We start from the raw sequence: 14,737 nt of genomic DNA, 5'->3' as shown, positions 1-14,737 counted from the left end.
CAGCCTCACCAGTGCTGTTTTTTTTTTTTTAAAAGATTTGATTTATTTGATAGAGAGAGAGACAGCGAGAGCAGGAACACAAGCAGGGGGAGTGGGAGAGGGAGAAGCAGGCCTCCCGCCGAGCAGGGAGCCCAATGCGGGGCTGGATCCCAGGACCCCGGGATCACGACCCGAGCCGAAGGCAGACGCCCAACGACTGAGCCACCCAGGCGCCCCCCTCACCAGTGCTTTTGAAAATAAGTTCAAAGGCAGAAAGGAAAAGGATACAAAGATAGTAAAAGATGATTCTATTCTTTTATACCTTTTTGGTAAACAAATCAGTCTTCCCAGTCAAACATCTTAGCTCAGTTTTGTGCCTTTATGACTCACAGATAGATGTTACAAATGTGAGCTCCAAAAGAACTCAGACTTCCCCAAAGTCTAACACCCTTACTTAAAAATGAGGAAATACAGGCAAGGAATTGGAAAGGTTGTGCAAAGTCAACCAGGGACTCACTATCTAAGCTGGGAATGCAAACACAGGGCTCCTCCCACCGGGTTCATCACTGTTTGCCTTCCACCACCTGCCTCCTGGGCCATGCAGCATATGCGATTCTTGCTCAAGGCAAAGGCACTGCCTCTCATAGGAAGGAAGCTTAGCCATGGAATCCAACCAATATAAAACACCCATGCAGGCAAGCATGCCAAGTAAGTGGAAAAGCAAGAGATGAGGTTTCCATCTTTCATTTTATTTCTTGAGTGAACAGGAAAGAGGCCTGTTTTTTTGGGTGCCTGGAACATAGCAGGCAAGCCATAAACTTTAAATAACTTCATCAATGAGAAAGAGAAGGTCCTGTGAGCGGGTGGTCATGGACAGAACAGATGATGCGAGGGCTGCACGAAAAAATCTGCGTCTCCAAAGCACGATCTGACAGCAAGGTCCCAGAGACCCTCTTCTCCCCCTGGGATCCCACGCCCACTGGGCAGAGCTGGGCCCTGCCCCGGAGGCCAGAATGTCCAGAGAAGAGGCGGCATTGCTCCTTATGAAGAGGATTCATCTGAAATGCACAGGCCTGGTTCTGTGGGACTCCCATTTCTTCGACTGTTCAAGTAATTAAGGCTTTTGTGGCTTCAGTTTCCTTCCACAAAAACATTCTACTTTTTCCCCCATCTCGTTAATCTTATCTCACCCCATAGCTAAAAATGCTGAAGTTTCTCCCGGTTGCCTACAAGAGACTTCTTTCAAGCAGCAAACCCCCCCCCCCCCCCCGAGACGGGCAGGAGGACCTGGTCCAGGGTGGGGGTGGGGGCAGATGCAGTTGGCAGAATGGAGAGATGACATCCAAATGGCCACTGCGAAAGGAGGAAAGGTCTCTTGGATTCACAGACACCCTGTAGCTCAGTGACATGGGGGAAATAAAATTTCCTCTAGGCTAATCAACATCATCACTCTGGTTTGCCAACTCCCGCTGTACTTCCTGGATGTGGCTTTTTCCTTCTTTCTCTTTTTTAAAGCAAAGTAATCCTGCCGGCAGCCAGTCATCTTGCCATTGGCTCTAATTGCCCTCCTCTGTGACGCACGTCTCTCTCGAGCTTATCCAACTAGTTTGAGAAAGCTGAAATGACAGCATACAGCATCCAGTTTTGCTGCAATTCACCGTTAAGACTGGTTTTATCAGCAGCACCAATTTGCAAGATGGACAAGAGAGGGATGCAGGTTTGTGAGTGAGGAATCAATTCATCAAGCAAGATATATTTAGGGGGCCCATCTTTACAAATACCTATGCTAGGCTCTGTGGAGCCTCCAGGAGTTTGAGAGTATAAACCCCAACCCCCCATCTCAGCCATTCCAATCTGACCGCGGGTGGAACAGAGACACAGGTGAGGGAAGACAAACCTGCACAGCTAGTTACCGAGGATTTCTGGAACTGTAGCGCAGGCTGCTTTTCTCAGGCGACCATCTAAGCCTCCCGAGGAGGACATCAAGGTAAAGGGCACGCATACAGGCGGCCTTCCTTTCTGAAGGGAGAACGGAGGCTCCAGCAAGAGAGGAAACAGCCCGTGCAGAGGCACTGGGAGCGTGCATGCCTTAGCTTAGCGCGTGTGACACGGATGGCGCTGTCCCAAGACCCCGTCGGTCTGGGTCACTTAGAAACCTGCTTCAAGTTCCTCAGTGCAACGCATCCTAAAAACGAAAGGGCAAAGCTGTACTTACGGACTCTGAAAGCGAACCACTGGGCTCCACTTTGAGAACCGAGACAGAGACGAGGACACGCTGTCGGGGGTGTGACAACATCAACAGTGGCAGAAACAGAGGAGGGGACCCAGCAGTGGTGACGGCAGTATGAGTCCTGGTAGCAAAGGATCAGCAGCAAGGGCACAGACGTGAACCAGGTGGGACTTTCCGAGACTGTGCGAGCCAAAGACCGCTGGGTTCAATGCAAATGCCTTCTGGACTAATACAAGCAGGAGGGCACAGGCGGGGACACCAGCTGGACACTCACTGCCACAAACACGTGGGGAGGGAGACTGCTTCAGGTTGGGGTGGTCAGAGACCCCTCCAGAGACCTCTCTGCTTACTTTTCCCTCTCTGACCTGCCGGCCACACCTAAGGGGGTTGGGCACACTGTGGGTAACTGTAGCCCAGCCCCTCAGTAATTCTGACCTGGAGTGTGTGGGCTGGGGGAGGAGGGCCCCTATCTCTGGGTGGGGGAGATGACGGGGCTGTGCTCCCCTGGAACAGACGTGCCTACCTGCTCAGAGAAAGCCAGCTCTCGAAAACAGGCAGAGGAGAGGCGGCAGGGGCAGATGAGGCATGTTGGCACTGGGGGGGCAGGGGGCCCAAGCACACAGTGGGCTTGGAGAACAGTGAGGAGACCCCCCCTGGCCAGAGCAGCAAGTGAGTGTGGATGAGCCATGGGGGAAATGAAGTTCTGAAAGAGCTCACCCCAACACAGACACATTTGGGGTGGTGGGAAGCTTGTCTGACAGCTACTTAAAAAGCAAAAGAACCTCACCCTCTTTGAAACACTACAGGTTAGGTCCAAAATAGAGAAGCATCATTTCCTCAAAGGCCTCACAATGTGGATAGAACATTCTACTTGGATTCCAAAAAACCATGGTGAGAATCATAGCTCTACCATTTAACGGCTGTATGAAGTTTCAAGTTCCTGAACCTGATTTTCACATTTACTAAACGAGCATCGGGAACTCCGGTCTCCCATGATCGCAAGAGCTAAGATTCAGTACATGAAAGCCCTCAGCTCAATGCTTGGCGAACAGAGGAGAGTAAAATGCCAGACAAATTTGGAACCGAGGGTACCAGTGACATAATCCAGGGACTATCTCCCACTTCTAGGGCCATTGTCTGATTCCCGGGCTAATGATGCCAGACTAAAGTTCTCTTTTCTTTGTTTTGTGAGGAATGTGTCTGTGCTTCCTGCAAGAAGGAGAAGAACCTCTCTAAATTATTCTCAAGTTACTGACGACAAAGCTGAAGTGTACATAAGGCAGCTGGGATACCAGGCAAGGGGGAAGCCTTATTCCATAACTGTAGCACCTGATAAGACATACTTTTATCTTCCAAGAGAATAAGCTCCCTGCCCCCAAGAAAACCATAGGAAAGATGACTTTAAGGGAAAGGTAACAAGAAAAAGTAGAAGAAACAGCTTGGGTGACAGAAAAACTGTATGACGATGGCTTGAATAATTGAGAAAATAGTGCTGAGTAACTCAGGGCCTGAGCAGATACTGAATGCAGCCAAAAAAAGAACCCAGAAGCTACCCAAATAGGGGCTTCTAAGGCATGACTTGACATTCAGTGGGCAATGAATGTGACAGTAAGACTAATTCAAACACCTGCCCCCTCCCATTCCTTCAATTCCAACTGTAGTGACAGACTCTTCAGTCTGCATCGGTGAGCACTAAGCAAGTATTTGAGGTTAGGAATTCTGTGTTGATTACTCCTGCCATTCAAAAGAGAGACTGACGTGCTCGGTAAGGTTGTTGAAACTCATATTCCTGTTGTCAAAGTTAAGTGCACACATATTTAATATTGCTCAGATGACAAACGCTGGGGACACACACGCAGAACATAAAAGTGAGACTAATAATCCATGTATAACAAGCATCCTTCCTCTCCTGCCCTGGCCACAGCTCTGTGTAGCCTGGTTACACATGGAGGTGAGGCCAGGGAAAGAACCACAGTTCTCTGCGCTTCTAAGACTAATTCGCAGCATTTAGTTTTTTCAGGCAGTATGCTCTCTACAACACTTTCTACGGAATGATTTGCTTCCATGGGTTGAGTAAGATGGGACACTCCAGCACAGAGTGGGTACTTAGGATGCCCAAGTCCCCTTATATGCTTTTTGAGATCATAAATTGCTCTCACATTACTATGAGCAAAGTAGAGGCATACATTAATCTTCTCTCTCCAGATATAAGCAAGAGGAGAAAAATCCTATTCCTGTTTGCCCTCAATCAATCTTAAACTTCCCTCTAGGACTTTCTCCTTACACTAGTCCTTCACTGAGTCGTGCCTAGCCCGATGATGGTTTGATGTGCCACATTTCCCAATGGAGATAAGACACCTAAGGCATTTTTGATAGAAGTTATACACCAAATAATGTGAATGGCCCCACATTCAGAGGTGTGAAGGGAGCCATGAGTGGTTATGTATATGCGTGGGATGGAAGGAGCCTGCCCACCACTTTGCCACCTTCTTAACCCCTTGATCCCCCTAGGATCCCTTGAAGACCAAAATTTATGGGACACCAAAAGCTCATGAGAACATTCCTCCAGAGCATCCCCCAAAACGCCTTTGCTTTCAGGCTGAGCTTGCCTCCTTAGGTGCGTGGGCAGCCGTTCAAATGGGCCAACTCCAAGCGCCAGTTCATGGCAAAGTAACTGAATGAAGGCACCACTCAGAAAAAAGTCCTGACCCCAGTCCTAGAAGATCCCATGTAGGCCTAATATACAAAGAACAGACATTTTGAAGATGGCATTTTAGAAGCACATTCACACATATCTCAAAAGGAAGAACAAGAAAAGTCATTCTCCTTTCAGTAAGATTAAATCTGAGAGGAGACTTCTTACCGGCTCCACTTTTTAATTAGTTTTTCTGTAAACACACTCCTGTCGCCACACTCATCTTTTGAGAAACACATCTCGGGAACATATGTCCCCAGCAGTACTGGGAACAGATGTGGGAAGTGACCAGCACACTCAACAAAATGCCACACGGCCTCATTTGCTTTCCAGGAGGATGCCAGAATGTTCGCACGCAGTCCTTACCATAAAATCCAAGCTGTTGGGCTCACTGCCATTGATGTTTGTGAACGGCAGTTGTTTTTATAACTAGAAAATGGTGAGACTATGGATTCTGAATTATAATAAACTTTCAATGTTCCTGACTAATGGGGTAACAAAAGTAAATGAAAGTTACAAATACATCAAATGCCGTATCTCAGCTTATACCCGGTAAAACTTTACACGTGCTGTTAAGAACTGATTTTTAAAAATTAGTTATGATTTTCTTTATTTCTCACTCGTCTATGACCATTGGGTACAGCTGACCAAATAGAGAAGGCAAAGAAAAGAGGTATGATCAAGGAATGTCAAGGCTACCGGGTTGGGACACTGCTGTACAGGATTGTAGGATGTAACAATCCATCTTCTTGACTCGGACATTCTGAAGGAGTTCAGTAAGACCTTTCTGTGTCAGATGGTCCAGTGCAGGTCCAATTAGCACACCTCAGAGAGATGATTAAGCCCCTGCTTGAAACAAGTTCAAAAGCACTCTCTTCTTTTTCATGCTTCTGCTACAAGGTTTTGTCAGCCACGGAGCCCAAGCTCAGTGCCATGTACCTCTGCCTATCTGCCATAAGACTGCCCTCTATACTTGCTCACAAAAAAAGCCTGCTTTATAAAGATAAGATTCAAGATATGTACAGCTCAAGTCATAATCCACATGAATTCCCTTTATTATAAGGGAATGGATTTCTTGATTAAGGTGTATTTGAAAACTGGACTCATTGTATACAGAAGAAATCACATGGGTATATTAGGGACTTCCTGTATATACACAAATGCTTCTTTTTATTTCAACTTTTCAAGATTGCCTGTTTTGTCTGGTTCCAATGAAAGCATCTGTGCTATCCTTTGGGTTCTTACATATAACACTAAAACTGTACAAAGCTTTATGCTGTGCCTGCTTCTGTAGAGCTTGGAACGCCTTTGAGACATTATCTCATTTTGTTATGGCCAACTATGTTATGCTTACCCCCAGAAATCACCGTTAACACCAGCCACCCTCTCTCTTGAGCGTGTGCGTGGTTTATAGAGCTGAAAACGAGTTACCAATGGATACGAATCAAATGCAGGAAACCAGTATCCATTGGTGGAACAGCAGACCCTGAGCATTAAATCACTTATGACTGGAATTTGGTTAATCACAGGAGAGGAGAGCTTAATGGTAAAAGGAATGCTGTAACCTTAATTTTTCAGAGCACTTTCATTTAATCACTTTGAATTCAAAAAGTAACCCAGTTCTAGATGCAATGACCATGACACAAAAAGAGTTTAAGTGTCCTGCCCAGGACGGTCACCCTCAATAGGGACAAAACCATCTGATCTAAAGTAGTCCTTCTGCCTTATCCCTCTGCTCCCTGTCCATCACTCTCGTCTTCTTCTGGGCCTGGTAATACCAACCTTTTTTCCTCGTAGCACTTTTAAGTATCTGAATTGTTTTGTTTACTTACTTCGTTCACTTGTTTTTGTCTATCCCTCGAATGGAAACCCTATGAGAACAGGAACCTTGCTGTTTCGTCATTCAGGTGACCTCAGTGCCTAGAATATCTCTTATGCTCAATAAAGGTACCTGGCACAGAATAAAGAGCATAATACTTGCTCAGCAAGTGTTTTTGAATGAACAAATGACCACAACTGGAATCTCAAGGTAGCAGTGATTTTTTTCAGCCATGCCCATGGATCTGGGGTGGGAAAGAACATTCTAGATGAAGAACAGCTGTCTCACTATCAAATCCCTTGTCTGGTTAAAGAAGCAAAGACAAGGCAATGACTACAGGCTAGGCTAGTGCTAAAGATGAAGAAAGGAGAGGACTCTTGCTTCAGTCCTTGAGGATTTTTGTTCCCTGAAAAAGTCTCTGAAGGAAAATAGTTCTTGGGGGCCTGTAAAAGATAAGCAGTATATAGCTTCTCAGTCAATTCTACTTCCCTGCCCCTATTTTTAGTAACAAATGAAGTTCAAGGGCAAGGTGACAGAAAGACATGAGTGATAAATGGTAACAGCTCACTCATTTGGACTATTTTGGAGGCAAAACTCAAGTAATCAGTCTGGCAGTTCCCCAAAAGGTTAACCATAAAAGCTATTATATGACCCAGCAATTCCACTCCTAGGAACATACCCAAGAAAAGTGAAAACACATGTCCACACAGAAACTTGTACATAAATGTTTATAGCAGCATTATTCAGAATAGGTTAAAAGTGTAAACAATCCAAATGTCCATCAACTGATGAATGGATAAGTAAAATGTGATATATGCATACAATGAATTTTATTCAGCCATAAAAAGATAGGAAGTACTGATACATGCTATAATGATGATGAACCTTGAAAACACTACATTAAGTAGAAGAAGCTAGTCACAAAGGACCACATATTATATGATCCCATTTACATGAAATGTCTAGACTCGGCAAATCTACAGAAACAGAAATTAGATTGGTGGTTGCTCGGGGCTGGGGGATAATGACCACCAAATGGGTACAGGGTTTCTTTCTGGGATAATGAAAATGTTCTGAAAGTAGATAGTGATGATAGTTGCCCAACTCTGTGAATGGCGCACTTTGTAAATAGCCATTGAATCGTGTACTTTAAATGGGTAAATTGCATGGTATTTGAAATAGATCTCAATGAAGCTGTTATTAAAAACAAAAGCAAAAAACTCATGCAATAACAAATCCTTCTGCAGTCTGCAAAGGGCGGGGAACTGTTGGAGCCTCCTGTGTTTCCCTCATGGAAGGAGAAGAACAACTCTGCCTATAATATCTGGGGTTTTATGGAGGTGACCCCCCCTACCCCTCTTACTCTCCACACTAGCTTGCCTTGCTCCAATGGGTTTGCCTTGGTCTCGTATTTTATCTTCACTCATTTAGCAGACTTCTGCAGAACACCCACTCTATGCCAGGTGCTATGCTAGACACCGGCCCTGAAATGAAAGAGGAGCGGGCTTTGCCTTCAAGGAGCTACTACTTTCGTAATTATTCATTCGACCACAGGGCAGGAAACAGCAAAAGGAAGAGTCCTAAGTGGTATTCTGTGGCAGGTTGCGGGCAGAAAAGACTTTTCTGTATCTGGGCTCCAGAAAGGTAGACTCCTGTCCACACCGGAAGAAGCACCCACTGGTCTGGTATGTGAATATTGCAAAGGCCGGGGGGGAGGGCAGAGTGTGCAGTGGGGAGCCCCGGGAGCCAAATCCGACAGGAAGCTGGAAGATAGTGCCAGCATTAGCCTTAAATTCCATCTGGCAGTACTCTGGGTGTTTCCATTCTGTTTATTATTTTTTTTAAAAGGAAAAGAAGAGATGGGAGGAAGGGAGGGAGGGAGGGAGAGAACTCAAGTTATTACTCAGCTTTTCCACCGTGTTTAATGTTTGCAAAGTACTCCTGCCCTCACTTAGTCCTGCACTGCCTGAAATAATAAAGGAATCTGAGAACCCAGCCAAGAACTCGAAGTACTTAGGAGATAGAAGAACCTATCACTGCATCTGGCAAGGCGGGCACTATTAAAAAAAATTAATCCCATAAAATAAGCACTATATAAAAGCTTAATCCAATATAAAAATCTCTGTAAAACTGACAGGCCACTTGGTGGTGGTAAATGAACTCCGTAAGCTCATGTTCTAAGACTGCCCATTCATACCTTGACACACGGCGTTCTGCTGAATGGGCACAGACATCCTTTTTCGACATCAAGGAGTCCTACGGCAGATCAAGTATTTTATGGTAGCAATTAACAGGCACACCAGCTTCCTGCTGTCAGGACTAGAGCACCAGGATCATCATATTCAAGATGCAGCATCGATAAAGTGGCAGGTTTTTGTGTGACCGTCCATCAGCGGGGCCAGCACCGGCAAGCATACCACTGTCCGAGCTGCAAAACGCTGGGAGCACTGTGGCTTTTGGACTTGAAATGAATGTGTTTGTGCACCTCTGATTACATTTATATTCAACAAGCTCAGTGACCCCCTCAGCTTGCTCCAGAGGAGTGCTACCTTTAGGAATGTTCATTGGTCAATTGGGAGATTACTCAGTAAAGTACGGAGAAGACGCAAATATAAAATGGTCATTAATATGAATCCTCTGAGGACAAAGTGCTTCAATTAGCTATTTCAAAAAATATGCTGGGGTCACATAGAGATGAAAAAGAATTTTGAAAATGTATTCAAAAGACATCACCTACTTTATTTCCAATCAACTCTCCACTCTTCCCTCCTACACTCCACACACAGTACACTTAGAAAAACTTGACAACACAACAGACACAAACACATACACACACATGCACACATACTGAAAATCTAACATGGTAAAATGGGAATTATGAGGTCAAGATCTGAAAAAGACCAAGACTCAGAAAGATGAGACCAGCATCCGAGGCTGCTCTCTTCTTGGGGCACCTGCCGAATTAAAAAAAGTGTACTGAATGGCTGAGCAGCATTTCTGATGGCCTCATGAGTCCAAGAGAACAAAAACTGGAGTCCTGGACTGCCAATGAGTTAGCTGTAATTTCAGACAAACTAGGCTAAGGGAAAAAGCATTGCTACCGACAAAAATAATGGTAAAAGATTTAATAAACAGGAATTAAAAGTTCAAACTGCTTAATATAACAATTCGAAAGTTAAAGTTGTATGTACCTAAAAACAGGTCTGAGAATATATAAAGCAAAAAACTGACATCACTGTAAATCATCACTGACATAAACTGCAAGCACGGTAGAAGATTTAACACGGTTCTCTCAGTGACCGAAAATGCAGAAAAACATTAACAAAGAGCAAATTCAAAAAAAAAAAAAAAGACAGAGAAATCAGAATCTGATTGTCATCTACAGAACTCTCACCCCATGATCCTAATACACATTCTTTTCAAGCCCGTTTGGAAGAGTTACAGATACCGAACATACACCTTTCACCTGTACAATGCAAAAATGTGTGTCCATAGATACACTAAATAGAACGGATTAATCTGGCCCCTGACAAAGAGGTAGGACCTAGTAAGGATTGAGGGAACTACGGTTTCAATAAGCAAAGAAGTCCTGAGACGAGACGATAGTGGATTGTCCTTCGTGTCTCAGAGACTTAGGGACTACATGGAATTGATGTTGGGCTGGACCTGAGATGGTGAGGATGAAAACAGAAAAGAGAGAGTAGAGGAAGAGTCCACACAGCCCCCCACCTTTTCCCTTCCCCTAGGAGCTGCATGATTGTACTTTGATTTGTGTGGAAGGGAGAAGCAAACCCCTGCCCTCTGCCTCAAAATAAAGGGAGGCAGCAGGAATAACAGAGTCTTCTGTGCAACTGGGCAGAATGACTTAGCTTTTCTATGGCCAAACCTTGCTTCCTTTCCTCCTGGCTTCACATCTTTTCTTCCCCATCCTAGGAATCCCATTAGGTTCTTGACCACCTCTGCCATTCCACCATGATGAGCATTTACTGGGGTGAGGGGGAGTGCAGACCCTGAAAATCTAGAGATCCTGATTCTCACAAGCCTCACTCTATGAGAAAAGTCTGCCTTAGCGTCCTACCTCATTCCTGTCTCAATCTTCAGAGAATAAACGGGCCCTAAAAATTGGTCTTTGCTTTGGTCAACTTCAGTGGCCTGTATACATGTTTGTTGTACTCTGGGGATTTGAATCAGAAATGTGGATACATGGAAGAGTCCTGCTAGGAATCCAAGAGTTTGAGTTGGAGCTAAAAGCTTGGGGTGGGGTGGGATGCGGTAGAAGCAGACATGACTCGTGCCTCTCAGACAGATCAAGAATCCTGAGTACTATCCTACAGCCCAGTAACAGGTTAACTGGAACTACCTCCCTGGCCCGAGCTAGTTGCAAGGAATATACTAGTGGGCTTTCTGGATCAGCTGTAGCCCTGACCTAATTCTGTGAAAGAATCTCAGCAACACCAGTAGGTCTCTCCCTCATTTCTCCTCCAATCTGGCAACATTTAGTGCTGAGTAGAAAGAGCCACTTAATCAGCAGTGCCCCTTGGCACGACAGCCAATCTGGTGTCCCACGTGGCTCCTCCCAAGCCAGCCCTGTGGCGGATCCCTCTCCATCCAGGGCTTGGGCTTCAACGATTCACGTACTTTGAGATTCGGATGTCTGGGCACGTTTGCACTCCTGTATTCAACGGGCTGTTTTGAAATCATCCCCAGTAGGAACTTGTATAACCTAAAGTACTTCCTGGATTTTTACTAGCATGACTTTAGGAAGTAAAGCATATTGATGTTTGCTCTAAGTGCCTTATTAATAAGTAACTTCCACCGTTTTTCCCCTTCCCCGTCTGGCAGAAGGCCATCCAGACTTACCCTCATACATCTCCAGGATGTGAACCGTGTCTCCAATCTGCAAGGACAGCTCCACATCTTGAGAGGCATTGTAGTTATAGATCGCTGGAAAGGAGAAATACATGGGGGAAATGGCATCAGTGGCGGTTAAAATACAAGTCCCTAAGCAGCACATGCAGTGGCTAATGAATTACTTATTTAACAAACAACCCTCTATTTCATGCTTTCGTGTGAATCACCCACTGCAAAGCAGAGTACATCCTCCTCAACCCCCATGACTGGTATGTTCCAGTCATTCTTCCATCTGACAAAAATTGGTTGGTTGCCTACTGCATACTGTGTTAGAGACCGGTGACAATGACAAAACACACAGATGTGGTCCTTGTCCCAGGGGTTTTTAATCATCTAGGAGAGGGAGGAGGATATTCAATGTATAATATTACAGAAAAAAACTACTTAATTTAAATTGTGGCAAGAGTTATGAAAGAAAAAAAAACAGGCTAGGGGTGCCTGGGTGGCTCAGTCGGTTAAGCATCTGCCTTTGGCTCAGGTCATGATCTCAGGTTCCTGGGATTGAGCCCTGCACTGGGCTCCGCACTCAGTGAGGAGCCTGCTCCAGGGTTCTCTCTCTCACTCTGCCCCTCCCCCTGCTCATGCTCTTGCTCACATTCTCTTTAAAATAAATAAATCGTTAAAAAAAAAAAAAAAAAGAAAGAACGAAAGGAAAAGAAAAAAACCAGGCTACAATGAGAATATGCTGCGGGGTTCTTTAGGTCAGTCCCCTTTTTCATCAGACAACAGCCAGCCTACAACACCACTGAGCTTATGATCTCTAAGACATAGAACGAGTCATCTCCTCGCTTCTCTGACACAGTAATTGGGAGTCAAAAGGCCACTGTGAGTCCCATCTACCTGGGAGGAACGGACTGACACAGGGCGCGCTGCAGACATGGCTGCCTTGTCCCAGTTCCAGGCATCCTGGATGGTCCCAGCTCCTCCTCATCAGGTCACCTCAATCACCACATCATTAGGACTGGCAGTGACTGGGCCAGATTATGAAAAATAGGCTAAGTCTTATAATTCAAAAAGATGACAACCCAATTTTAAGATGGGTAAGAGCTCTGAAGAGACATTTTACCAAGAATCTTATGCTGGCTAAGACACATGAAAAGATACTCATCATCATTAGTCATCAGGGAAATGCAAATTAAAACCACAATGAGTTACCACTTCACACCCACTAGAATGGCTATAGTTTCAAAAAGGCAGACAACTGGCAAGAATGTGGAGAGACTGGAACCCTCAGACATCGTGAGCAGGAATGTAAAATGGCCCAGCCTCTTCAGAAAACAGGGGGACAGTTTCTTAGAGAGCGAAACCTAAATTTCCACTGTGGCCCAGCAATGACATTCCCAGTTACCTATGAAGAGATATGAAAACACATCTGTGCAGCGACTTTATGTGAATATTCCCAACTGCTGCGGTAGGCAGAAACATAGCCCCCCAGAAGACAGCCACATCAAATTTCTGGAACCTGTGAATGCTACTGTGTGTGGCCAAACATTTGAGTAAATTAAGGATCTTAAGAGGAAGAGCTTTTTCTAGATTATCAGGGTGGGCCCTCAAGGCAATCACATGTATCCTGGGGAGAGAGGGCCAGAGGGAGTTAGGGGAGATGCATAGAAGAGAAAGCAACATGGAGATGGAGGAAAAGGCTGCGTCAGGGATTGGCATCACCACCAGAGGCGGCGGCGAGGAATGGACTCTCCCCAGAGTATCTAGAAGGAGCACGGGCTGTCAACACCTTCACCTTAGACTTCTGGTCTTCAGAACCGTGAAAGCATACATTTCTGTTGTTTTAAGCCACGAGTTTGTAGGAATTTGTCACAGTAGTCATAGGAAACCAATATAGCAACATTATTCGCAATAGCCAAAAAGTGGAAACAATTCATCAATTGATGCATGAATAGATATATAAACTAGGATATATCCGTACGATGGAACACTACTCAGCAACAAAAAGGAATGAAATACGGACACATGCTACAACCCAGGGGAACTTAAAAGACATTATGCTAAATGACAACCATATGTGAAATGCCTATTTTAGGCTTCCAGTTATTTGCAATGTCCAGAACAGGCAAATCTGTGGGAGATAGTACCGCCGATTACTGGTTGCCTGGGCAGGGGAGAGGAGGGAAGGGCGACTGAACACAGCAGGCATGAGGGAGGTTTTGGGGGAGGTGAAAACATCCGCAAACTGGATTGAGGGTATGGTTACACAACTCTGTGAATTTACTAACATTCATTGAACTATATACTTGAAAGGGGTGGATTTTATAGTATATAAATTAGAGTTCAATAAAGCTGGGTTTTTTTGTTTCTTTGTTTTTTAAAGTAGGTCTAGTTGTTACCCTCACTCTCTTGATAAGAAATCTGTATCCTTCCAGGAGGAAAGAACCACCAGAGATTCAGTTCTAGCCATTCACTTGACGATTCAAGGAACGGAGACGTTCCCCATATCTGCAGCTCTAATGAGCCCATGAGGATGGTCATTCAGTCCATCTGCCAGATCACACAAGGGTCACTAAAAAAACGAAGAAAGTTGTCCCCTCACTGTGAACTGTGGGTACTCACTGCTCTTTCTCAAACCTGCAGTTCACCCTATGTCTGCAGCCTGACTGCAGGCTTTTCCTTACCTTGCGGTCTATCCGTGAATGGAAGGAGCACACCTCCAGCCACATCTTTTTCAAGTGGCCTCTCTTTTTGGAGGGACTTACCCAAAGAGTGTTCTTTTGTAGTCTTGGCACAGAAGCCTGGACAAATTATGTTGAAATTAATTTAATATTGAGCTTTTGGACTAGACTATGAATTCAGAACAAGGTTGGGCTAATGAAGTGGATTTGGAGAAACTACACTGGATTGAGATGTAGCAGTTAGTTCCCCACTGACTCCTCTACCTCTTCATGGGCCACTGGGCCACTGGGCCACGGCTGCCATTCCACTAAAGTTCTCCTCCTTCATCTGAGAGTCGGGTGACTCAATGGTTTTGCCCACTAAGTATATGTCTGGTTTTCCATAGAGAATGTAGATCTCATATCCTTGACTCCCCCCCAGTCCCCATTCACTGACTCCCATGGAACCTGTCTGTTCCTTCCAGTGGCCCTGCTCGCAG

General features: G+C 45.1%; 1 protein-coding gene across 1 annotated transcript in view; it reads right to left on the bottom strand.

The window, feature by feature from the left end:
• DOCK5 (dedicator of cytokinesis 5) overlaps positions 1-14,737 on the bottom strand; it is a 200,110-nt gene that overhangs the window by 134,364 nt on the left and 51,009 nt on the right. Inside the window, exon 2 of the mRNA XM_081812900.1 lies at positions 11,584-11,667. Within this exon, the coding sequence (XP_081669026.1) occupies positions 11,584-11,667 (84 nt within the window). The remainder of the gene's footprint in view (positions 1-11,583; positions 11,668-14,737) is intronic.

Source organism: Leptonychotes weddellii, chromosome 2 (assembly GCF_054177405.1).
Source record: "Leptonychotes weddellii isolate Sample4059 chromosome 2, ASM5417740v2, whole genome shotgun sequence".
NCBI lineage: Eukaryota > Metazoa > Chordata > Mammalia > Carnivora > Phocidae > Leptonychotes > Leptonychotes weddellii.
The sequence above is the reverse complement of the archived record's forward strand: the minus strand, read 5'-3'. Positions and strand labels throughout refer to the sequence as shown.